At 48.2% G+C, this 24,902-nt stretch overlaps 1 protein-coding gene across 1 annotated transcript in view; it reads right to left on the bottom strand.

The window, feature by feature from the left end:
• The window catches only part of PKHD1 (PKHD1 ciliary IPT domain containing fibrocystin/polyductin), a 1,788,124-nt gene that overhangs the window by 1,660,257 nt on the left and 102,965 nt on the right, over positions 1–24,902 (bottom strand). Inside the window, exon 4 of the mRNA XM_085609531.1 lies at positions 337–436. Within this exon, the coding sequence (XP_085465657.1) occupies positions 337–436 (100 nt within the window). The remainder of the gene's footprint in view (positions 1–336; positions 437–24,902) is intronic.

Raw genomic sequence — 24,902 nt, 5'->3', positions numbered from 1 at the left:
ACTAACCTGAGGCTAATCCTTTGAGAATCTGGGCCTTGGTTTTCTTTTTCTTTCACGCTCCATGGGGAGGTGTGTTTTTTCTTACTCTCTCCCCGTGTGCTTCTTTCCCCTCACAACTCCATCCCCAATGCTCTCCATAGTGCTTCCCCCAACCCCCAGCTTGACTATTGCTTCTCTTGGCCTATCCTCCCCTCTCTGATTTTATTTTCTCACAATTTGCTGATAGGCTTCTCCTTATTGACTGTATGTGTGGTCATTAGTACATTATTTTGGCACCACCATTCCTCCATGCATTCCTCTGATTTGACAAGTTACCAATGGGAGTGTTTTTCTTACCTTAAAAGTAAAATTGTTGCAATACATTGTCCCAAAGTGGTTCAGGGGTCGCCCATTTAAAACAATCTGAAGCCAGTAAGTACCTTCTTCCTGTGAAGACCTAGAACAAGAAAGCAGAAAGACTGTGCTCTATACCATTGGATAATACCTGTTAATCCAATTATTACCATATGGATTAAAAATTATGTTCATGTCTGTGTTCAAAACAATCAGTATAACAAATTTCATTTGCTAAGAGGTGATTTACATGAGCGGTGACTGTAATCCATTACTTTGTTGGCTGTCTTGCTAAGCTCGTAATAAAAAAATTCGTAACAAAAAAATGTGTATACATTCAGGGAGCTCTGGTTCAACCCTCTTCATCCATTGTACTGTTCATTAGTCATTCACATTTGGCTCCTGCCCTCCACTGCATATAGCATGGGCCAATGGGTGAGTCCACTTCAGTCACTGGCTCTCTTGCCCAGTGAGGCACAGCATTTTCCCAATTATCTGAACATTCCATTAAAAATGTGGACTGGTGAGCCACATCATTACCTTGCTATTGTTTCTTTTTTGTGTGCATTCTTTATCCTTTTTAGATAGCAGCCTCAGGCAGCTATAGTTGCCTTTCAGTGCCTCATGTTATAAACACAGTAAACACATATAAAAATGGGAGCTGGTTAGCCTCATCAGACATTGGTGTTAGAATTTTGTTATGAGCAGCCATTTTGCCGGTGGGCTGCCCTTAAAGCCGTGGTATTTTGTGGTAGGTCTCACTGCCCACCAATCCACTCCCACCCCCCAGTGCAGGATGTGGCCCCACCCTCAATCCACTTCTGCCCTCTGCCACTGGTACTGTGTGCGGGCACAACTTGTGGGGTTAGCTTTGCCAATGGTTGTTTAATTGCATTACCAACATAGGCAAAGCCAAACTGTTGGTAAGTTTCCTCTTTTTGCAGGGTCACCCTGAATATTTGGTCATTTTTGCGGAACCCTATTTTTGCTGGCTATAGAACGCTGTACACTTTGCCCATGCTAAGCAGTGGTACAATGCTTTCGCTCTCCTTTTTAAACATGTAAAATTGACATGAACTTAAGTGGTACATTCACTTACTTATAATCCCTAGTATATATTTCTACCTGTACCCGGGGCCTGTAACTTCAATACTACTAGTGGGTTGCAGCACTGATTGTACCACCCACTGCATTAGCCCTGTAAAGCGTGTCTGCAGGCCTGTCACTGCAGCCGCAGCCTGGGGTTGCACTTTTATGCTGCCATTTCAAACTGGTGAAATTTACCTTTTGCCAGTCCTAAGCCTTCCTTTTTAATACATACAAGTCACCCATAAAGTAGGCCTTAAAAGCACAAAGTAGGACATCTATATATAGGGCCTCATTAGGATGTCGGTCAGAAAGCCTCCAACCACAGGTCAGAGGCTTTCTGACCAACATCCCTGGTTTGACTTCCGACCACCTAATTACAATATAAGCGGTCGGAAGTCAAACCGGCCGCTCACTGCAGCTGGATTCCGACAGGCTCAAGGAGCCCGCCGGCCAGTCGGAACCACCACATAATCCGTTAAGGATGGCATTTCCGCCTTCGGGACTATGATGTTGGTTTCTGACAGGCTTTTTATGTCGGGCTTTCGGACATGAAAAGCCTGTCGAAAAGTGACTTAGGGGACCTCTAAGAGGGCCCCCTTGCCTTAGCAGCCTCTCGTTGGAGGCCTAGGGAGCACCATAGATGCCCCCCTTGTAAAACTCCCATTTCGCTGTGGCCGGTTCCCGACCGCAGCACAAGCTCCCATAGAGAAATGGGAGCTTGCGACAGCACCATGTGCGGTCACATTGTAATTGCAGATTCGGGACCGCCGACCTACGGTCGTTCAGTTCTGCATCTGCTGTGATGTCGGTCGGAGGCAACTCCAACCGACATTGTAATCAGGTTTTACATGTCCTGGCAGTGAAAAAACTCCAAAGTCGTTTTCATTGTGGTGAGGTTGACTCGCCCATAAGTTTATACTGGTTTACATTATTACACTATAATGTGCTGAATTCAGGTTGGGAATAGCTAGAAAAATACTGTAATGACTAATATTAATAGTTATTGAAAATTCCAGTTAAAGGATTTTATATTATTATTTCGGAAATCACATTTTTAGAAAGATATTTTCCTGTCTAAAACCAAATTTCGTGCCAGTGTAAAGCTGTCACCGGACTTGGACGGCTCCTCCATGGTGAGACGTGTATTGCTCCCCTTCCTGAGCCCCTTCCTTAGCTTCAGAGGATGCCTACCCTGCTATTTGGCAGACACCTTGGCAAGCCACCATTTTGACACTCCAGTCAGGCTGGCTCCAAACCCAGTGAGAGTAGAAGAACTGACCAGAACTGGTTTAGGAGTTGGACACAGGATTGCCATGTTCTCACAGGCTGGTACTGGACATTAAAGTGGACCCCACAAGACCTCTCCGAAGAGCAGTCCAGGACCTGTGAAGAAACAGAAGAAGCACTACCCTTCTGCCTGAAGAATCTGAAAGAAACCTGGACCTGCTTGCCTTGAATCCAGGACCCCAGAAGTGATACCAAGGGACTGTTGGCTGATCTTCTGTATAAACTACAAGGACACAGCAAGCGCTCCCTGCAAGTAACCAGCTGACCATTTCAACTGGATCTGCCCAGGACACAGCTGCTGGCTTCTTTTAGAGTAAGTCTTAACTAGAAGTGGTGCACCCAGGTCCTGGTCCCTTGGCTGGTTTTCAAGCTTAATCCTGTCCCCAAATCACAAGAACTGGAATTTAGAAACTTTTTGCCAACTTTCTGTCTGCGGACCTGACAGAGACTTGGAACGTTGTCAAAGCAGCTGCTGCCTGAATGCCAGTCGGCCTATGCTTGCCGGTTTGCCCTACTGAAGGAGATCAATTTCCAGAAACGTTTCTAAGTAGAGGGCTTCGCCGAAAGTGACACCATGGTGAATCCGATTGATGTCGAGGTCCTCCTGGACACTGACTTTGCCCGCTCTGAGCTTTACCATCGTTTTTCATGTTGTAGAGGTCAGTATCTGATCCAGCTTGTTCCTCCGACGGCCACTTTTTCTCTATAAACGTTTCTAAGTTAGAAAGGAACCTTTCCACTGGGATGAACCTGGTCCCTGTATTAGACTGGCAATTCATCGCAGTCAGCCATAACTCTTGACTTTGAAACAATCTAGCTCGACCACATACCCCAGGTCGGTGGTTTGTTCTTTGTGGTGCTATTTTTAATTCAAACTTTAAAAAAATCATATCTCCATTTCTACTTATTAGAATTTTGTGATTTTGGGGCATTTTTATTAATTCAATCTTACTTTAATAAATTGGTTTGGGTTTTTTCTTGTGTTGTATTTCTCTTTATCACTGTTTTGAGTACTGTATTAATACTTTACACATTGCCTCTAAAGTTAAGCCTGGCTGTTCTGTGCCACAGCTACGAGGGGACTCAACATTGGTTTATTTAGTAACTTTTGAGGTTCTCCCTAACAATGCATGTGATTATTATTTAAAGTGGGTTTTCACCTCCTTCAAATAATGTTCCAATTTTTTACGCAAAGCATTCTAACACGGTTTGGGTATCTACAGTGGTCATCTTGTAATTACTTTTCTTATTTTTTTTTTAAACTCGAGAAATGCACTGCAGCCATGTTGTACTGTAATTTCATATAAACAGAGGAAATGGCATTAAAACCTAGCCATACATGTGTGCAAATGCATAGAGGTCATGTTGAATTGGTTTGACTGTATCAGTGCATGTAATGCAATTGAACAAGAATTTTTAAAGCCAAAACTATGAGAGATATCAGAGACAAAAGAAAAAAGGTGCTATCCAAGCCAATAGGGCAGGGCCTAGTAAAGAAAGCAAGACCTTTGACTTTGCAAATGTATTTTTTTCTGTGTTTTTAAACAGTCTTCCTTTGGTAAATTTATTCATGAGAAATTCAAGAAGCATTAAATAAATATAAATATGAATATATATAAAGCCGTTGCACATGAGAGGCTATTATTACTGTAGAAGACGTAGCATGGTTGTTGTTAGAAATTAGGTTTCTGGTTGACAGAGATATGCACCCTGTCCAAGCAGGAACCACAATCCTCCCAAGGGTAAGTCACAAACGCAGCCTAATTTATCCTGTACTCAGCCTCTGGTGTGTGACATAGAGCAGTCAGGCTTAACTTAAGAGGCAATGGGTAAAGTATTTGTGCAACACCTCAAACAGTAAAAGAGTGAAAACACTGCACAAAAAGATTCCACACCATGTTAGAAAAACAGCTCTTAATTTAATGAATAAAACAAGACCAAATCAACAAAAATCAAATGGGTAGAAGTCAAGATATGAATTTTCAAAGAATATATGTGAAAATAGTGCTTAAAAGCAATAATCGCCTATTAGGATATCTGGTCATGCCGGGCCACGACAAAGTCAAAAGTTCAGGCTGACCACGAGGGAGTGCATGCTGGAAACCCAGACCCAGCAATGCCTACTGAGAAAAAGTACCTTAATTGTTGTCGCAACAGCGAAGATGCAGGGTGCAGCCAAGCAATGCATCGTTGTCAATCCTGCACTTGAGGTGATGCAATGATTTTTCCACACGACGATGGCGATGTGCTGTTCCTGAAGAAGAAGCACTGGTTTCAAGATGTGATGGTTCAGAAGCTGATGCATCGGGTTTCTGCACGCAGTCGAGGGTGTGCGTTGATCATCTCTTTGCAGTGGCAGAGATGCAGAGGTTCCGATGGCAAAGCGCTAGTTCCGAGTGTGATGCATCGGTTCTGTTCCAGCAATCGTGGCAATGAGATGATTGTGCTTTCACAGCAGAGGATGCGTCTGTTCCACAGGGACAAGCACCTGGGTCCACTTCCAATGGCCAGACACACGAGCAGGGTGGAGCTTATGTGTGACTGGTGGGCCATCCACATCCTGATGGGCCATTCTTGGTAGGATGGAAGGGAGGAGCTGGGCACAGCCTCACACTGACACCTGGATAGGCTGTGCCCTGTCCCCACACAAAGGACTGCTTAACACTTCTGTTGTGAGACTTGAGTCTGGAACTGAGGGTCTCTGTGCATTTCAAAGCCCCTTTTTGAAGTCTCCCTCAATTCAAAGGCACCACTTGGTATAAGGATTGGACCTCTAACCCTACCGACACAGTGCACTTTTGGACCTGTGGATACTCTGCCAGGATGAAGGTCTGCTGTGCTGCTGAAGGACCGCAACTCTGCTGGACTCCTGCTCTGAAAGAACTGCTCTTCTTTTGTACTGAACTACCTGCTGCCCTCCATGTCTGGGTGAGAAGGACTGAACCTACACTACTTGAACCCAAAGTGATTGCAGGGGCTTGTCTGTTTGCCTCCTGTTCTGAAGTTTCAGGGACATCAAAGACTTCCAACAACCCTGTCACAGCACCTGGACTCTGCCATCTGTGAGTCTTGCCCTGGAAGTGGGTATAAAGTGCTGCTCCAGCAGAAATCCATGCATCAACGCCATTGCTCCACTTGGAACCGGTGCATCTCCATCGATGCCGACACATCTGCTGCAAGGATCAACTGCAGTGCATCACCGACGGCACAGAGCATTGCCTACATTCCAAGGATCTCCTCCTATGCTCCTCGCATCCCTTCCTCAACACCAACGCATCTGTGAACCAAGGTACTGTTTTCAGCGAAAACATGGCTTGACAGTTCGGGCTGGACTGTTCCCATGAGGCACAGGGTCAAGACTGATTTGCATGTAGTTGTGTCTGAACTGGGGTGGCAAAGTGAGCTAAAGAATGATGATGGCTTCAACCCAGATCTGTGACTGGGGGTGAGTGTCTGAAAAGTTTCAGCGCTCTGTCCATCATCTCCTTGTGTTTGCTTTTTTCACCCTAAGTTGGCAGGGTATGCCCAGACGTGAGACCCTTGCTCACTTTGCCACTGGACTCAATCTAGCCTTGCTGATGAAGGCTGTTAGCCTGAAACCGGTACCGGGATGCTTGTTCCCGGTCCAGGGAAGACATGGCAGTTCGGGCTGGACTGTTCCCATGAGGCACAGGGTCAAGACTGATTTGCATATAGCTGGCAGGGTATGCCCAGACGTGGGTTCCTTTTTTTTTTTCAGCGGGCCAAGGCTAGTCCCTGTATCCGACCCGCACTCCATCACAGTTGGCCTGAACTTGTGGATTTGCCCTGGTCTAGCACGACCAGATTGCCCTAGTTGCTGCTTTATGCTTTTAAGCTCCACGTTTCAAGATATTTTTAAAAAATGTATAACTCTGGTTATATTTATTGGATTTTTGTTGTTTTGGTCTTGCTCTGTTCAATAAATTAAGCTCTATTTCTCTAACCAAGTGTGGTATCTGTTTTGCGGTGTTTTCACTGTTTTACTGTTTGAATTATTGCACAAATACATTCCACTCTTTAGTTTAGCCTGACTGCTCTGTGCCAAGCTACCAAAGGGTGAGAACAGGCCAATTTATGGTGTGTATCTGACTTATCCTGACTAGGATTGTGGTTCCTGCTTGGACATAGTGCATACCTCTGCCAACCAGAAACCCAATTTCTAACATTGGTGATCAGCGGTGAGAATAGGACTTGTGTTTGTGCAGCTCGATACAGTAACTTGGTGTACATTACCAATTTGAGTCAATTCTCCCTGATTGGCATTGTTGAAATTTTCCAACTTTATCCTTTCACAACCTGCCTTTTGCATCTGAGATTTTACTTGCACAAATGGAGTTTGAGCTGGACAACCTTAAGATCTACACAGTGTCCCAGCTCATGGTGTTTTGCCAGGATAAGGGGTTGCTTTCCAAAAGGAGAATCAAGAAGGCAGAGCTCCAGAGCACTTTACGGGTATGGGCAGAGGCTCATCCGGGCCACACAGACAATGAGGAGGAAGAGGAGCTGGGTGATGAGGAGGAATTGGATCAAGGCTCACAGGAGGGTTTTGGGCTGGCACCTGCAGAGGAAGGGAGCAACATCCTTCCAGGTTTGGAGTTTCCATCCAGAGTAGGGAGCAGTGTGTCATCCAGAGGTCTGTCCCCAGAGGAGCAGGAGGACAGGAGAGGAAAGAGAAAATGTAACGTAGAGCTTGCTAAGTTGGTGAAAGAGCAAGCTTTGGAAGAATGGAGGCTGGCCATGGAGGAAAAGCGACTGGCCCATGTGCTGAGCCTCAGGCAACTGGACATAAAAGCCATGCAAGTGGAGTCCAGCAGTAATGGTGGCAGCATAACTGCAGTGTCCACTGGAGAAGGGAAGGCTCACATCCCAAAGGATTTGGCACCAAGTTATGTTGTCGGGGATGACATTGACAAATTCTTCTCTGCTTATGAGGTGGCTCTGAGGGTGCACAGGGGTCCTGAAGAGTACTTGGGGGGTAGCTTGTGAAGGTACATGCCCACAGTGGGGAGGGACACACTCCTTACACTAGAAGTAGAAGATCAAACACAGTACACCTCTATGAAGGCCATTTTAGTCATGAAATTGGGGTTGACCCCTGAAAGGTATAGGCAGAAGTTAAGGGGTAGCCACAAACTCCCTACTCAGACCTAAGGATGCTGCATGCATTGAAAGAGTAAAACACAATGTGAAATAAAAGTATTTCTACTTGTTGCACCACTCCTACACCTATTCTTTCAGGGGGGGAGGGGTGTTGGATTCTGACACATTCCCAGATTTACAAAACTTTGTAAGTTTGAAAATATGTCAGGTTCTATGGATATTGCATGGAAACACCTACAGCAACGCCCATGGAGCGCCCCTTTCATGCAGAGTAATGCATAAAAGGGGTCCATATTTACAAGGCCATGAAATGTCATGCAGGCTGACTTTACATGGCCTTGTAAATATGGCCAGGCACTGCACCAGAGGTGCGACCAAAAAGTGAGGCACCAGCAGCACAATGGCCTTGTAAATGAGACCCACAATATGGATGGGTGTCACTATAAATAGAGCAGGCCTATTGGCTTTGTCAAAGGTCTCCAAATCAAAATATAAGGCAAGCTTTGTCAAGAGGTCACCACATGACAAGACCAATAATTCCATGGTAAATAAATGATCATTATGTCACCTAAATCAATCATCATTTTCAAATGTAATCATTATTGGTAATAAAGCATTGCAGTGCTTAACAAAAATTACTGTCAACCAACATACTATCATTAAAATGTTTAAAATCAACATTACATGCGTCCAAGTCTTTCTTATACCACTTTTGGCCGCCGCATAAAATGCTGCCATAGAACCAACTCTTAGAATTCCCTGCTGACCCAGGCTGTAGAACAAAATTCTAAACTTAGCAACACTTTAAAAGTCAGGTAAAGCCTCCCCAGGTCAGCAATTTTATGGCCTGAGAGGCATAGGGGTAATTTAAAAAGGTACTCCAGAAGCGGGCTGCTGCTCTCCGAGGTCTTCGTTAGACATATTGGTGGTGCCCCCGCTAATTTTGGGGCCACCACAAGCCAAGAAAAATATGCAAATTCAGGCTTGCAGGGCATTATGTGGAGCTCCCTCCCTGGAGCAGTGAATTTTAATGGTGGGTTTTTCTCTGCGTGTAGTGCCATGCCATTTTTTTGTCCTTTTTATTTTTTTGTTTGGGGGCTATCGCAGTCGCATCCTGGACATCCAAAGCAGTTTTCCAGGTTGGGGCAGCACGGGGAGCCCACTCCCATGCTGCCCCGCTGGCTCCCTGCCAGCCCAACACTGTGTGGTGCCGGTGTGGGACCCAGTGGGTTAATTTTCTTGTCCATGTCCTCACAGGTGGTGTTGTTTGTGCTGGGCCTCCCCTACTTTTTCAAGTCACAGGTACAGGGGAACGGGATGCTGAAGCACTTCATTATGGACCATGGCGGCGCTCCATGCAACCTCTTGCTGTGGTGGGTTCCAGGGTGGGGTCCAGAGCCCCATTGAAAGTTATGGAGGCCCTGGGGGCAATAAACATTTGGGCATGGGGCACCACAAATGCCAGCTCCCCGGAAACATTAATTTAAACAAGTATGTGAGGACCCTCAAGCATTGCCCCACTACTCTAAGGATGTAGTGCACCATATGCTCAATTTTGTGCAGGGGTTGGGGTCAAAGGTCACAGGTTCCTACCTCAGGCCCCATTGAAACAGATCCTGGGCTTGTTTTAATCCTGGCGGTGAGCTCTAGCCACTTGGATCAGTTTTAGCAGGCCTTTTCACCTCCAAGTGGAGGCATTCTGAGGGGAGCAGGCTTCATTGGCTCCCTGCTCCAGCTTTCTCCTTTGTCTGACTCCGAGTTTGCCCCTGATCCCGCTGGTGCACAGAAGTCCATGTCTTTCCCCAACTTGTCCTCAGGGGGTGTAAAGGGGCCAGCATCTCTGGTCCTGGAAAGACCCATAAGCCCTTGGGTCAGCTGCAGAGTTTACAGTCCATCAGGCGGCTTGTCCTTCCGGCTGTCCATGATGCTGTCACTGTCACAGTCCAGGTTCAGGGACTTGCTCCCCGTCTTGTTCTTGGGAGTCCAGCCTGTGGGTGGGAGACACCCCTTTGCCTGACCCTAAAAATGGCTCTGATCAGTTCTCCTCTGTTCCCTGGGTTTGACTTCAGCCTGGCCAGTGACACAAAAGGCCTCTATTGTTTGTGCTGGGGAAAGTCCCTGGAAGTGTAACCAGGGCAGGGCCCAACTGCTTTCCAGCCATCCTGCCAGGAATACCCACTTCCCTCTACACCTAGGCCCTTTTTGCATTCCCATGTTCCTGTACAACGGTATTGTTTCATTGATGAAAATGGATATGCATCACTGAAACAATACCGTTGTACGGGAATTGTTTACTCAATATAAAGAAAAATGTCCTTTGTAAGGTATTAGAAATGGGTTGTTTACATAAGGACAAGTAGATTTTTTATTTTAAGATTGTTAATCGCTGTCACTTGTGTACATGTGAATACTGTTTTGTACCCTTGAATTTGATACATTGGATTATACATTTCTATAAAAGAGAATACACCTGTGCTTTATTTTTGATTTATTCATTTGTTTGAATATATACATTTATCAAATTCATGTATTTAAGGCCACTAGTTCCGGCACTCACAAATGATATTGTGAAGTACTGTTTTTATATATCTAAATAAAATCCCTTAGGCACCTTTACTAGACAAAATATTTTGTTACCCAAGCCCACACAGGCGCCCAATCAATATAACAACTATCTAAAAGTGCCATTTCTCAAATAATTTACAATCGGACCTTACCATTAAAGTGGAGCTAAAATTACAATTCAAAAGAGTGATTCTCTATGGCATCAGCCAGCCCTGCTCCAGTGAAATCGTTTTGGGGGATATTCCACTGTGAGGACATGTTCAACATCAATCTCTACAAGTCTTCTTTTTAAGTATCCGATATTTACATGGAATGATTAGGCCTGGCAAAAGAGGTATTTTGACAGGTTGAATTTGCAGTTTAAAAACTGCCACAGGCAGGTTACCTGTGTGCAGCTATCAGTCTGCTCACGACTGTTCTCTCTCATGTGAAGCCTGCACATGTGAGTGCACACATGTTCATGTGTAGCCAGTCCAATGCTCATTACCCTATCTGCGTATCAGCAGCCTTATCTTAAAAGGCAGATACTGGGGTAAAACAGGCCTATTCTATTTTACCATGAAATTCCTAGCGGTGAGACTCAGGTAGGGAGACTCATTCACTATAAGGGTCTAAAAACCATGTGATCCATGGAGCAAAAAATCCTGGCGTACCAAATTGAGGGGCGCGTGGGGGGGGGGCATTTGTAACAACAAGTTATGTGCTATTAGATTCTGTTAATTTTCATAATGGGATGCAGTAGTTGTGGCATGTAGTCAGTCAGATGTAAGGCGTTGCATAGGACGACACATGACTGACTGTGCCATAACTCAAATGTCATTTATGATGCATGTGCTTAAACTGCCCTATCCCATCCAGCCATTCAGAGGCAATCCTGATTTGTGACTGATTGTACCTTTCTCTAATAACGTGAGGCAAGTACTATTAAACCAAATGCAAGAATGACTAAATGTATGCAGAGATGGTACCTTTGAGCATTGCATTTGCATACATAGATCCATGAAGTGATTTAACTCCTGCTCAGGTTAAGAAAAACAAACACTCAAAAGTCAGTGACTATGTATAGGGCTTCAGAATTTTCTAAGCTCAAATAGACACTGTGGGGTATATTATCAAGGGCTCATCGTCACTTTAGCGGCTCTTTTTTGCCGCTAAAGTGTCGATATTTTTATCGCCCTATTAGCAAGCTGTCACTAACAGGCGTTAGCGACAGCTTTAAGGCGATAGCCGCCGGAATTCCCAACACCTCACATGCCAGCGATATTTATCGTATAGCTAATGACTTGCAAGGTAGGTGTTCCCTGTCAAAATTTCACAAAAACTCACGCTAACACCACTTCGCCCTATTATCAAGGATGTCCCGGACCCGCGAAGCAATAAAAAAACTTGCGCTAAGTCCCGTTAGCTGCAGGTAGCTAAGACCAGAAAAAATCAGGTCTAAAAAATGGTGATAACTATTGGGGACTCATCAATGCAGCTTGTGGTTCAGGATAGCGCAGCAAGCAATGTTGCAGCACCGCCCTGCGACAAAACTACAGTGCAGGAATGGGCACAATCAATAAGATATTGCGCATACCTGTGCCCCAGTCATAAAAATTGTTGCTGCGCTGCGACAAGACAGCGTTGCAACACTTGTCACTACGCCCTTCTTGCGACAACATGGATGCGCTATAATCACTGGACAGGGCTCCATGACGCAAGTAATGACAGAAACATCAGGAATCCTGACGTATCCGCCTGCGCTAAAGTCACGCATTGCTGCAGTCGTGTCACAACCATGACGCAACTCCAGCAATGCATGGGGCCAGCGTATCCCTGTGGCACTGCCTCACCCTCACGCCTGCCATCAGGCAGGCACAAGGTACTGACGCAGTGCCGTTAATGAGGGGTGCCCGAATGTCGACGTCATTGAAGATCCATCGGTAGTGGTTCCGCGCTGCTGTGTCATCGTTTGGAAGCATTGGTGGAGTGTTGGTGCGGAGGGAGTTGTTGAGATGTTCTGCGGTGGGCTTGATCCAGCTGCGAGGGGGTGCGATGATGGTGCTGGTGTCTGGTGGGCAAGGTGAAGACGTGATTCATTCAATGATGGTAGTGCCAGGAGAGTATGTTGCTGTGGCTGTAGTTGAAGTACCCGCTGGCGGAGGTGACGTGCTCGAACATGTGTCCTGCAATGTGGCCAGTTGAGGTGACTTGCTGCTTGCAACTGACGTCGGTGACAGGAGGGGGTGGTGCTCTGATCACTGGGGTAGCCCAGGTGGAATTTGAGTTCACAGAGTTGGATATTGTCGGTGGAAGGGAGACCCTGGTGAGCAATGAGGTCTACAATGGGATTGGAGAATGGGGGGCCATGGCCCGGGGGCCTGCACATGAGGGTGCCGCAGAGGATGATCTGGGACTTGACGTGGTCCATTGTCACCCTTGGCACATTAGAGTGCGTCGTCAGTCAGAGTGTGCCCTGTAGGTGACGGCCATGCCTCCTCCTTGATGTCCGGGGTGCCCCTTGTGGGTGAAACTACAGCCATCAGTGATGGCGAAGGCGATGTCCGGTACAAAGCAGAGGTTAGTCCTGGCAGGCGAGGTGGTGTACAGGGTTGATGGCGAGGAGGGTGGAGTGTCGAAGAGGAATGCACCTTGGTGCTGAGCGCGGGCCATGAGCAGACGGACGCAAATGACACAGCCCATGGATTTCCCTTTGCACGGGAGACGACCATTACAACGCAGGCAGTACATCGTTAATAACTCAACTACGACAACGCGGGTGCCTTAACATCGCATTTGAATACAACGCATTCTCAGGTCAGTAATGGGATACATTTGGGGTGAAAAATGGGTATTTGAGGTAAAATACGAAAAAGTGGATGTTTTTTGGGGTAAAATATAATTAATTTGGGGGTGTTTTGGGGGGTACAAAAATTCATTTTTGGGGGGTGCATTTGTCTCAAATGTGATTCTTGGGTGTCTTTTGGGGGTTCTAAAATGGAATTCCAGGGTTCACGTTTGGGTTTGTTGTGCTAAGGTTAGTTTTGGTTTGCACTCACTGAAGTGGGAACAGTGGTCTTCATGTGTCCGCCATGCAACACCTACTCTACTGTTGCAATGTACCTAGTATTGGTATGCATTGGAATGGAATGCGATGTCATGGCATGCGTTGCAACCACGTATGTGCCTGTGGCGAGGCGCAGCCTGTTTACCTGTCCTCCTTCGCCTCTTTTACTGATCAAATGCCGCCTTACATGTCACCATGTCCCCTCCTCTATTTTCAGACTCCTTCTCCTGAGGCACAATGTCCCTTTAAGACTTTGCTTTCACCAGCCTCCCCGGCCGCTCACGTGACTTGGTCAGCTGACATATCTCCCTTCAAAGAGGAAGACACAGAGGAACTGGTGTGCTGGTCGTGGACTCGTCTACCTGCATCGGAGGAGCCAGAACCTGGAGTACGGACCTTCCGTGTGGCGCCAGGGCTGGGAGGACTGCAGAACTCTGCCGAGCCAAAAGCGGAGCTGGAAGCAGAAGCCCAGCAGACGGAAGAATCATCAAACGAGAACCAGGGAAAGAGGGAGCCGGACCCGCTCCGGCAACACGCTGAAGCACGCCACGGCCCAGGAGGGTGATGGCTTAAAAAGGTACGTGCCACCTAGGGGCCGTGTGGGACAAGGGGAAGTCGGGAGGAAGGTATGGGCTGCCCGTTAGACCGCTATAGCTTGGGGCTGTGTTTAGATGTCATACTCTCACGGCGCGTATGCACTTCTAGGAAAGAAACAGCGCGTCACTGGTGTCGGTCGGGTGTTTGCTCCTTCACTCCCCTTTCCCGGTTTTTTTAATGTGCCACAAATCAACGTTCCCCTTACGAGGTCTTTTCTTTCCTTTTTTTTTGTGTTTCTGCTTACTGAGACACGGAGCGGTGGAAGCTACCTGACAGACTCCTTTCTCTCATTGGAAAAGAAGCCACAAGAACCTCCCGGCTACACCATACTCTCTGATGAAAGAGAGTGAAGACTGTGTCTAGGGACCTTTAACTTCTTATGCGACCTATGATCTGTGCCTGGGGAGCGTACTAAAGAAAATAAAACCCCTGTGTTTGCAAATTAATCCCTGTCTCCTTGACTTCTTCTCCACTGCGCCACAGTGCCTTTGGCACACAAGTGGTACGCCCACTGTGCATGGGCACACACTGGCCAACATTGAGAAGTGCAGGGGGGGTCTGGACAGCTCTGAGGTGGTAAAAGCGGTAAAGAACACTGGATGGTGCATGGACGGGGGGATGTGTGTGTGAGCAGGTGTCGTCAGACATTTATTGAGGGAAGTCTTGCCTCTAATCCGTCTCTTGTGTCTTCGTAGCTCATGCTTTTCTGCGTCTGCTTCCATTCAAATGAAGTAGGCAGCCAGGCTCCCTCCCATGAGTCAATCACATCGCTGTGACGCAGAGGTGGGATTGGCAATTGGCAACGGGACAAGTCATGCAGCCAGGTGCCGGAGGGGTGGGCATGTTATCCATATAGGCTGTAAAGCAGCCTGCATTGCAAACAGGGAAGAGCGCATGACTGCTTTGCGCGGCCTAAGTGGGCCGACCAAACAGTCATTGCACACTTGAGTGTGCACGCCCATGCCCTGCTCCATGTTTGGAGTAGTCCTACCCACCCCCCACAGCCTGAGGATACATAACATGATTACATTACTTAGTTATCTCTTGTTTTTCCCATTTTGGACTTTTTTTGGCTTCGCTGAGCCCGCACTTCATGCTTCCCACTGCTGCTACCCCCGCGGGCCTGCACCCCTGTCCTCGCCCATTCCCGCCTCCCAGGCGCAGTGGATGTGCACCGCTGGCACGCAGAAGATGTGCCTAAGCCAAGCCCGTCTGCGCCCGTCCGCGACCCGATCGATAAGATAGTGCGCATACCTGTGCCCCAGTCATAAAAAGTGTTGCTGCGCTGCGACAAGACAGTGTTGCAACACTTGTCACTACGCCCTTCTTGCGACAACATGGATGCGCTGTAATCACTGGACAGCGCTCCATGACGCAAAAAATGACAGAAACATCAGGAATCCTGACGTATCCGCCTGCGCTAAAGTCACGCATTGCTGCAGTCGTGTCACAACCATGACGCAACTCCAGCAATGCATGGGGCCAGCCTATCCCTGTGGCACTGCCTCACCCTCACGCCTGCCATCAGGCAGGCACAAGGTACTGACGCAGTGCCGTTAATGAGGGGTGCCCAAATGTCGACGTCATTGAAGATCCATCGGTAGTGGTTCTGCGCTGCTGTGTCATCGTTTGGAAGCATTGGTGGAGTGTTGGTGCGGAGGGAGTTGTTGACACGTTCTGCGGTGGGCTTGATCCAGCTGCGAGGGGGTGCGATGATGGTGCTGGTGTCTGGGGGGCAAGGTGAAGACGTGATTCATTCAATGATGGTAGTTCCAGGAGAGTCTGTTGCTGTGGCTGTAGTTGAAGTACCCGCTGGCGGAGGTGATGTGCTCGAATATGTGTCCAGCAATGTGGCCAGTTGAGGTGACTTGCTGCTTGCACCTGACGTCGGTGACAGGAGGGGGTGGTGCTCTGATCACTGGGGTAGCCCAGGTGGAATTTGAGTTCACAGAGTTGGATGTTGTCCGTGGAAGGGAGACCCTGGTGAGCAATGAGGTCGACAATGGGATTGGAGAATGGGAGGCCATGGCCCGGGGGCCTGCACATGAGGGTGCCGCAGAGGATGATCTGGAACTTGACGTGGTCCATTGTCACCCTTGGCACATTAGGGTGCGTCGTCAGTCAGAGTGTGCCCTGTAGGTGACGGCCATGCCTCCTCCTTGATGTCCGGGGTGCCCCTTGTGGGTGGAACTGCAGCCATCAGTGATGGCGAAGGCGATGTCCGGTACAAAGCAGAGGTTAGTCCTGGCAGGCGAGGTGGTGTACAGGGTTGATGGCGAGGAGGGTGGAGTGTCGAAGAGGAATGCACCTTGGTGCTGAGCGCAGGCCAGGAGCAGACGGACGCAAATGACATAGCCCATGGGTTTCCCTTTGCACGGGAGACAACCATTACAACGCAGGCAGTACATGGTTAATAACTCAACTACGACAACGCGGGTGCCTTAACATCGCATTTGAATACAACGCATTCTGAGGTCAGTAATGGGATACATTTGGGGTGAAAAATGGGTATTTGGGGTAAAATATGAAAAATTGGATATTTTTTGGGGTAAAATATAATTAATTTGGGGGGTGTTTTGGAGTACAAAAATTCGTTTTTGGGGGGTGCCTTTGTCTCAAATGTGATTCTTGGGTGTCTTTTGGGGGTTCTAAAATGGAATTCCAGGGTTCACGTTTGGGTTTGTTGTGCTAAGGTTAGTTTTGGTTTGCACTCACTGAAGTGGAAACAGTGGTCTTCATGTGTCCGCCATGCAACAGCTACTCTACTGTTGCAATGTGCCTTGTATTGGTATGCATTGGGATGGAATGCGATGTCATGGCATGCGTTGCAACCACGTATGTGCCTGTGGCGAGGCGCAGCCTGTTGACCTGTCCTCCTTCGCCTCTTTTACTGATCAAATGCCGCCTTACATGTCACCATGTCTCCTCCTCTATTTTCAGACTCCTTCTCCTGAGGCACACTGTCCCTTTAAGACTTTGCTTTCCCCAGCCTCCCCGGCCGCTCACGTGACTTGGTCAGCTGACACATCTCTCTTCAAAGAGGAAGAGACGGAGGAACTGGTGTGCTCGTCGTGGACTCGTCTACCTGCATCGGAGGAGCCAGAACCTGGAGTACGGACCTTCAGTGTGGCACTAGGGCTAGGAGGACTGCAAAACTCTGCCGAGCCAAAAGCGGAGCTGGAAGCAGAAGCCCAGCAGACGGAAGAATCATCAAACAAGATCCAGGGAAAGAGGGAGCCGGACCCGCTCCGGCAACACGCTGAAGCACGCCACGGCCCAGGAGGGTGATGGTTTAAAAAGGTACGGGGCCACCTAGGGGCCGTGTGGGACAAGGGGAAGTCGGGAGGAAGGTATGGGCTGCCCGTTAGACCGCTATAGCTTGGGGCTGTGTTTAGATGCCATACTCTCACGGCACGTATGCACTTCTAGGAAAGAAACAGCGCGTCACTGGTGTCGGTCGGGTGTTTGCTCCTTCACTCCCCTTTCCCGGTTTTTTCAATGTGCCACAAATCAACGTTCCCCTTACGAGGTCTTTTCTTTCCTTTTTTTTGTGTTTCTGCTTACTGAGTCATGGAGCGGTGGAAGCTACCTGACAGACTCCTTTCTCTCATTGGAAAAGAAGCCACAAGAACCTCCCGGCTACACCATACTCTCTGATGCAAGAGAGTGAAGACTGTGTCTAGGGACCTTTAACTTCTTATGCGACCTATGATCTGTGCCTGGGGAGCGTACTAAAGAAAATAAAACCCCTGTGTTTGCAAATTAATCCCTGTCTCCTTGACTTCTTCTCCACTGCGCCACAGTGCCTTTGGCACACGAGTGGTACGCCCACTGTGCATGGGCACACACTGGCCAACATTGAGAAGTGCAGGGGGGGTCTGGACAGCTGTGAGGTGGTAAAAGCCGTAAAGAACACTGGATGGTGCATGGACTCGGGGATGTGTGTGTGAGCAGGTGTCGTCAGACATTTATTGAGGGAAGTCTTGCCTCTAATCCGTCTCTTGTGTCTTCGTAGCTCATGCTTTTCTGCGTCTGCTTCCATTAAAATGAAGTAGGCAGCCAGGCTCCCTCCCATGAGTCAATCACATCGCTGTGACGCAGAGGTGGGATTGGCAATTGGCAATGGGACAAGTCATGCAGCCAGGTGCCGGAGGGGTGGGCATGTTATCCATATAGGCTGTAATGCAGCCTGCATTGCAAACAGGGAAGAGCGCATGACTGCTTTGCGCGGCCTAAGTGGGCCGACCAAACAGTCATTGCACACTTGAGTGTGCACGTCCATGCCCTGCTTCATGTTTGGAGTAGTCCTACCCACACCCCACCGCCTGAGGATACATAACATGATTACATTACTTAGTTATCTCTTGTTTTTCCCATTTTGGACTTTTTTTGGCTTCTCTGAGCCCGCACTTCATGCTTCCCACTGCTGCTACCCCCATGGGCCTGCACCCCTGTCCTCGCCCATTCCCGCCTCCCAGGCGCAGTGGATGTGCACCCCTGGCACGCAGAAGGCGTGCCTAAGCCAAGCCTGTCTGCGCCCGTCCGCGACCCGATCGCGACCAGTGCCAGGAACCCTGGATCCCGAGCCACCTTCTGCTCCAGCTCCAGCACAGCCACAATCCACGCTCTTAACCCTGGAAAAGTCAGAGACTGCCAACAGGCCTTGCCAAACACGACCCACGGCCAGTTTTCCAGCCTCCACTGCCACCATAGGTTAACCACCACCCCGGACTCAAACACAGCTGACGCCAGCACCGGTGACACCCTAAGATGCACCCTCCTCAACGTGCGCTCCATGCACAAACACGCCATGGAAATCTGGGAGATACTCGACTCCCTCTAGCCTGACATCGCCTTCTTCACGGAGACCTGGACCAACGCCTCCTCTGCCTTGACACCAACACCGCCATCCCGGATGGATAAAAGATCCAGAGGAAGGACCGCCACGACCACCTGGGAGGGGGCCTCACCATTGCCCACAAGAGCCCCCACTGCCTCACCACCTCCAGCTAAACCTTCCCCTCCGCCGAACAACTGCACTTACAGATCCAGAACAGCCACAACTCCACACTCCGAGGAACCCTCTTCTACAGACCCCCCAGCTACCGGACACACCAGCCAGCCCACCATCTCCACCTGGGCACCAGTCATAGCCAAAGACACCGACTTGACCATGAACGGCATCTAGTCGTGGGCCCCCACCAAGCCATGCCCTCCTCACATCTACCACAGAGCCGCGTCCGCCATCACAATGCACCATCAACACCACCTTCAAAACCGGCACCAATGCAGATGACTGGAAGCGTGCAGAAGTCTGGCCCCTGCGCAATAATACCACAGCTGACCCCACTGACCTTAAGAACTACTGGCCCATCTCGCTCCTCCCCTTCGCGGGCAAAGTTAGTGAGTAAACAGTCAACAGGAAACAGACACGATTCATTGATTTTCAGCACCATCCTCGACCCGTCCCAATCCGGATTGCCAAGCAACCACAGCAAAAATACTATCCTACTCGCCCCACAGACGACATACGCACCCTCTTGAACCAAGGCCACTCAGCAGCCCTCATCCTACTTGACCCTTCACCGGCCTTCAACACTGTCTCCCACCGCACACCAGTCGCCAGACTACATGACGCCGGCATACAAGGAACAGCCCTAGACTGGATCCGATCATTCATCACCGGAAGAAGCCAAAGTATCAGACTGCCACCCTTCCTCTAAGATCCCACGTAAATCACCTGCAGAATCCCAGAGGGGTCATCTCTGAGCCCGACCCTTTTCAAAATCTATATGGCGCCCTCAACGCCATCATCCGACAACATGGTCTCAAAATCGTATACTAAGCTGATGACACCCAGCTCATCCTCTCCCTCCCCAAAGACCCCACCACCGCTAGACTCAACTTCCAGAAAGGAATGCTGGATGTCGCAGTCTGGATGACCAACAGCTGCCTGAAGCTCAACATCGAGGAGACAGTAGTCCTCTCCTTGGAACCACACCTTCAGCATGGAACAACACCAGTTGGCCTCCGCCCTCGGAAGCCCACCTACCCCCTCGGACCTCTCCAGAAACCTCAGCATCGTACTCGACCTATCCCTCGCCATGAAACGACAGGTCTACACCGTCACCTCCAGCTGCTTCACCACCCTCTGCATCATCCACAAGACCTTCAAAGGGATCCCCCCGGAGTCAAGGAAGACAGTCACCCATGCACTCATCACCAGCAGACTGGACTATGGAAACGCAATCTACGCCGGCATTTACAAATCCATACTCCGCAAACTCCAGACATTGCAGTACACCACCCCCAGACTCGTTCTCTGCATCCTTGGCACAAACACATCAGCCAACACCTATGTAGACTCCACTGGCTCCCCGTGGAGTAAAGAGTCACATTCCAAATTATCGCTCACGCCTACAAATGCCTACTCAACAACGTAACCAAATACCTCAACGACAGAATCAACTTCCACGTACCCAAATGAGACATCAGATCTTCCAATCTCGCACTGTCCTAAACTTCTCCCATATTGCATCCAGGACCTGGAACGTACTACCGGCAGACATCAGAGGTGCCCCCTCCCTGAACACCTTCAGGAACACCCTCAAGACCTGGCTCTTTGGCTAACAGATCTACACCCCCCCCCATTGCATTGAGACCTTCACAGGTGAGTAGCGCACTTACAATTCCCCTGAGTGATTGATTGATTGAGTTATGATTTTGTGAAGATTGTTCCTCTTCCGCACTGCCTGAGATGGTGGGGCAAAGCTCTTCCGCCATAGCGGTCAAGACGACACTGGGGGTGTGCCATCTACGTGTGATAGGCATGAGCGACTCACCCCCCGGCCCTCCTGCGCTACACTTCCCAGCTTCTCCTTGCCTGGACGTTAACCCTGTGGTACAATCCACTGCTCTCTCTCCAATTCTGTGACTCAGCCAGCAGGAGCCTGAGCCAGGTGTGATTTCTATGGGCAGGGTACAGCAGTCACCACGTAGTCTGCTGGTGGACCTCCCGATGCAGCAGGGCTTCCTTAGGTGCGTAGTTGCAGCACTCAGACAACACAAGTTGGGCATAGCACAGGGGCCTCACCCTCAACAGCGTCCAGCCATCCCAACATCATCCGTCCTTTGATGCAGGGAGAAGGCACCCACCATTGGTAATCCACTCTGTGCACACTGGTGTAGTGGAGGATTGTAGTATGCGATGCGGACCTCACTACATTGGTGCGCAGCAGCACCTCTACCATTGACTGCTCTAAGGTGGGCAAGGCGGACTTCTCACACAGGTCACCAACGTGTCTCCATGTGACCTGCCAGACTTCACCACCAGGTACGGACGATCGTCACACATCAATGTCTCCCGCCATGGGTCATCGACTCCACAGCTACTCCACATCCCACTCCAGGCACCAGACGCAGGTCCAGCAGGCATCCAGGCACCAGACGCAAGTCCAGCAAGGCATCCAGGTTCCAGGTGCAAGTCCAGCGAGGAATCCAGGCTCCAGGCGCAAGTCCAGCGAGGCATCCAGGCTCCAGGCATCCAGGCACCAGACGCAGGTCCAGCAAGGCATCCAGGCGCAAGATGCAAGTCCAGCGAGGCATTCAGGCTCCAGGCATCCAGGCACCAGACGCAGGTCCAGCGAGGCATCCAGGCGCAAGACGCAAGTCCAGGGAGGCATCCAGGCTCTCATCCTGGTAATCCTGGATGTTGGGGGGCTTGAAGGGGTTGTTGATGTGTGCTGCACTTGGCCCTGGGTGCTCAAATCTGCATTTAACTTTTTTTTGTACATCTTTTCTATGGTAGGTGAACTGATAGGCTATCTTTGCAAAGTCCACACTTGCAGGTTAGCGTGCATTTTATTATCGCTAAAAGCTTATCGCTGAATTCTGCCCGCTATCACCGGTTTACATATCGCCATCGGGCAGCGGTTAGCGGCAGGTTTCACAGAAGCTCTCGCCTTGTTAGCGGCGTGTTTATAATACGTCGCTAACAAGGCGAATTAAAAGGGCAATAATAATAATAATAATCCACATTTGTAAAGCGCGAACAATTACCCGCAAGGGTCTCTAGGCGCCGTCGGGAAGATTAAGCAAGCTATTGCCCAGAGTCACATGGTGCTGGGCTAATCTGCCACCGGGGATCGAACCGTGATCCCCAGATTCCGGAGGCAGTCACCCTGGCCGCGGCGCCACACCTCTTCCCTTACCGGCGATAGACAGCGATAAAAAAACTAACGCTAACCTAGGTTAGCGATAGTTATCAATAAAAACAGTAAATTTTTAAAAGAGGGTCAAAGGGAAAATTATTTACCGACCCTGTGGTTACCAATCCCTTTACCTTAATGCAATATCAACAAACGGCAACCAGGGTCCAAAATTCAGGAGCCAATACTTACTATATAAGCAACGCCTAAGTTAGGAAAAAACGCACAGATGTGAGCAGTATCATTGATTTTGAATCCCATCAGCCACTATAAGTAGCGCATATCATCATTTAGGATTCAGCCATACACTCAACTCCAGTTCCGAAGAACCATGTGGTGTATGAAACCAGAGGAAGCATTGAAGTTCACAACCCCGGGTCTACTATGATCTCGCTAAAGTTCAATTAGAAGTGGTAGATGGTATTAAAGCAGGGCAAAAAAACAAAATTAGTGAGTGCAAATGTTAAAAACAACTACTGGGTCAGTACAACCATTTTATTCATAACTGGCCGAGTGATGTAACTAAAAACAGTGCAAAAGCAGTTTGAAAGAATAACTGCTGTTGTCCTAAAGTTGGTCTACATGTTTCAGCCTATCGATTGAGTGCCAATCAGGCTTTCGTCAGGACCAGATCAAACATGCTACTGCTATATGGTGCAAGTATCCAAAAAGGAAAGAAAGTACAAGATCTACTTGAATGCAGGTTCTGAAGCACTCCCGAATATTCGTGGAGTGATACTCAGTTCCTAAAATTAACAATAAAGAACATTATTAATGAAGAAAATTATAATGGGAATATCAATGTTGTTCACAGGCTTTTTATCAACATTATCACAGAAACAATGGCGTTTGCGAGGCTTCACTGGTTAATAAGTTGTCTTTCATTTAGCGAAATAGACAAATCAAAAGCAAATTATGCTAAATTCAGAAAATTATCTCATTAACATGAAAACTCAATTGATGAAATGCTTACCCCTCAAAGTAGGGGGTCTCGCCTCACCCCACCTGGCATCCGCTCAGATGATTGAGGCCCTGCTCTGTATCAGAATACATGGGTATGACAATTTGTATGCCAAGCAAAGTTTGCTATAAATATTAAAATCACTACGCGCTTGTCCTAAAAATGAGGAACATGGAGAACATAACAGAGAACTATCTATGTGCCTACCTTCTCAAATCTTATCTCAAGTGTGGACATGACGAACCAGGCAGGCTAAAGAGAATGACAATGCTGATGTTAACTAGATTACTAACTGAGAGGCTGGTGTCGTTTCGAGGCCGTCTTTCTAACTTCAAAGTAAGGATAAAGACGCAGCATGTGTATGGACGCTCACCTATCCGTCGGTACCTCCGGCTGTGTTGAGCTGGATGGGGAGGCACCGGCGTTTGCAGCTGACGCGTATAAATAAACAAGCGTCTTCGTAACGGTTGCGTCAACGGCGACAGAGACTTCTGGGAGTTGAAGTCTTTCAAAGGAAGCTTGAACATTAACAGGTATCGAATTGTATTCGAAAGCAACAACAAACACATCATGTAAAGTAATAACCATATGGAAGCAATGTGGCTCGATAGCATCACGTTATTAGATTGTTGTTCAGTGTAAAATCCAGATTGATCTTAAAGTAAGCTAACATGAAGTCGTTCCAAAAATGGTGTGAGAAACGGCTCATAAATGTGAGACAGTGTCAAAATATCATAAAGGAAAAGTCAGAACCTAGTATGGCTAAATCTCTTCCACTACAACAAGGTGAGAAAGGGCTCCAAGATTGTAATAATCATATAGCCATGGGGAGATCTATATATCATGAACCTATAAGCTAGTCCATGGTATATAGTCATTTAACCCTTGTGTGTCGCTATGGAGCAAATAAATCCATTTCTGTTCCTTTTTAAATAGAAACCGGGTGAGGTCACTGACATGTGGCGGAATGAACGGTTGTTCTAATATCGTCCATTGTAGTTCCTCTGCTTTATGTTGAAAGGTGAGGAAGTGCTGAGTCAATTTGGTCGCCTGTTTCTTGCACCGGATAGTACTTTTATGTTCATTGATACGCAACTTTATTTTGCGTGTCGTCATCCCGACATATCTCAATGAACAAGGGCAAGTAATGAGGTATATGACTCTTTCAGAATTGCAATTAGTGTGTTTTGTGATAACCCAGGGTTTCTGTGTCCCAATATCGACCTCTTTGGTTGGTGTGGTCTGTGGACAAGCTGTGCATGTACCACAGGGAAAATGTCCTTGAACCCTCGGTAGATCCCATAATGTATTGGTTCTGACAGATGAGACGGTTTTTGGTCTTGTTCATTGAGATATGTCGGGATGACGACACGCAAAATAAAGTTGCGTATCAATGAACATAAAAGTACTATCCGGTGCAAGAAACATGCGACCAAATTGACTCAGCACTTCCTCACCTTTCAACATAAAGCAGAGGAACTACAATGGACGATATTAGAACAACCGTTCATTCCGCCACATGTCAGTGACATCACCCGGTTCCTATTTAAAAAGGAACAGAAATGGATTTATTTGCTCCATAGCGACACACAAGGGTTAAATGACGATATACCGTGGACTAGCTTATAGGTTTATGATATATAGATCTCCCCATGGCTATATGATTATTACAATCTTGGAGCCCTTTCTCACCTTG

This window comes from Triturus cristatus, chromosome 6 (assembly GCF_964204655.1).
Source record: "Triturus cristatus chromosome 6, aTriCri1.1, whole genome shotgun sequence".
In the NCBI taxonomy this organism is placed as follows: Eukaryota; Metazoa; Chordata; class Amphibia; order Caudata; family Salamandridae; genus Triturus; species Triturus cristatus.
The sequence above is the reverse complement of the archived record's forward strand: the minus strand, read 5'-3'. Positions and strand labels throughout refer to the sequence as shown.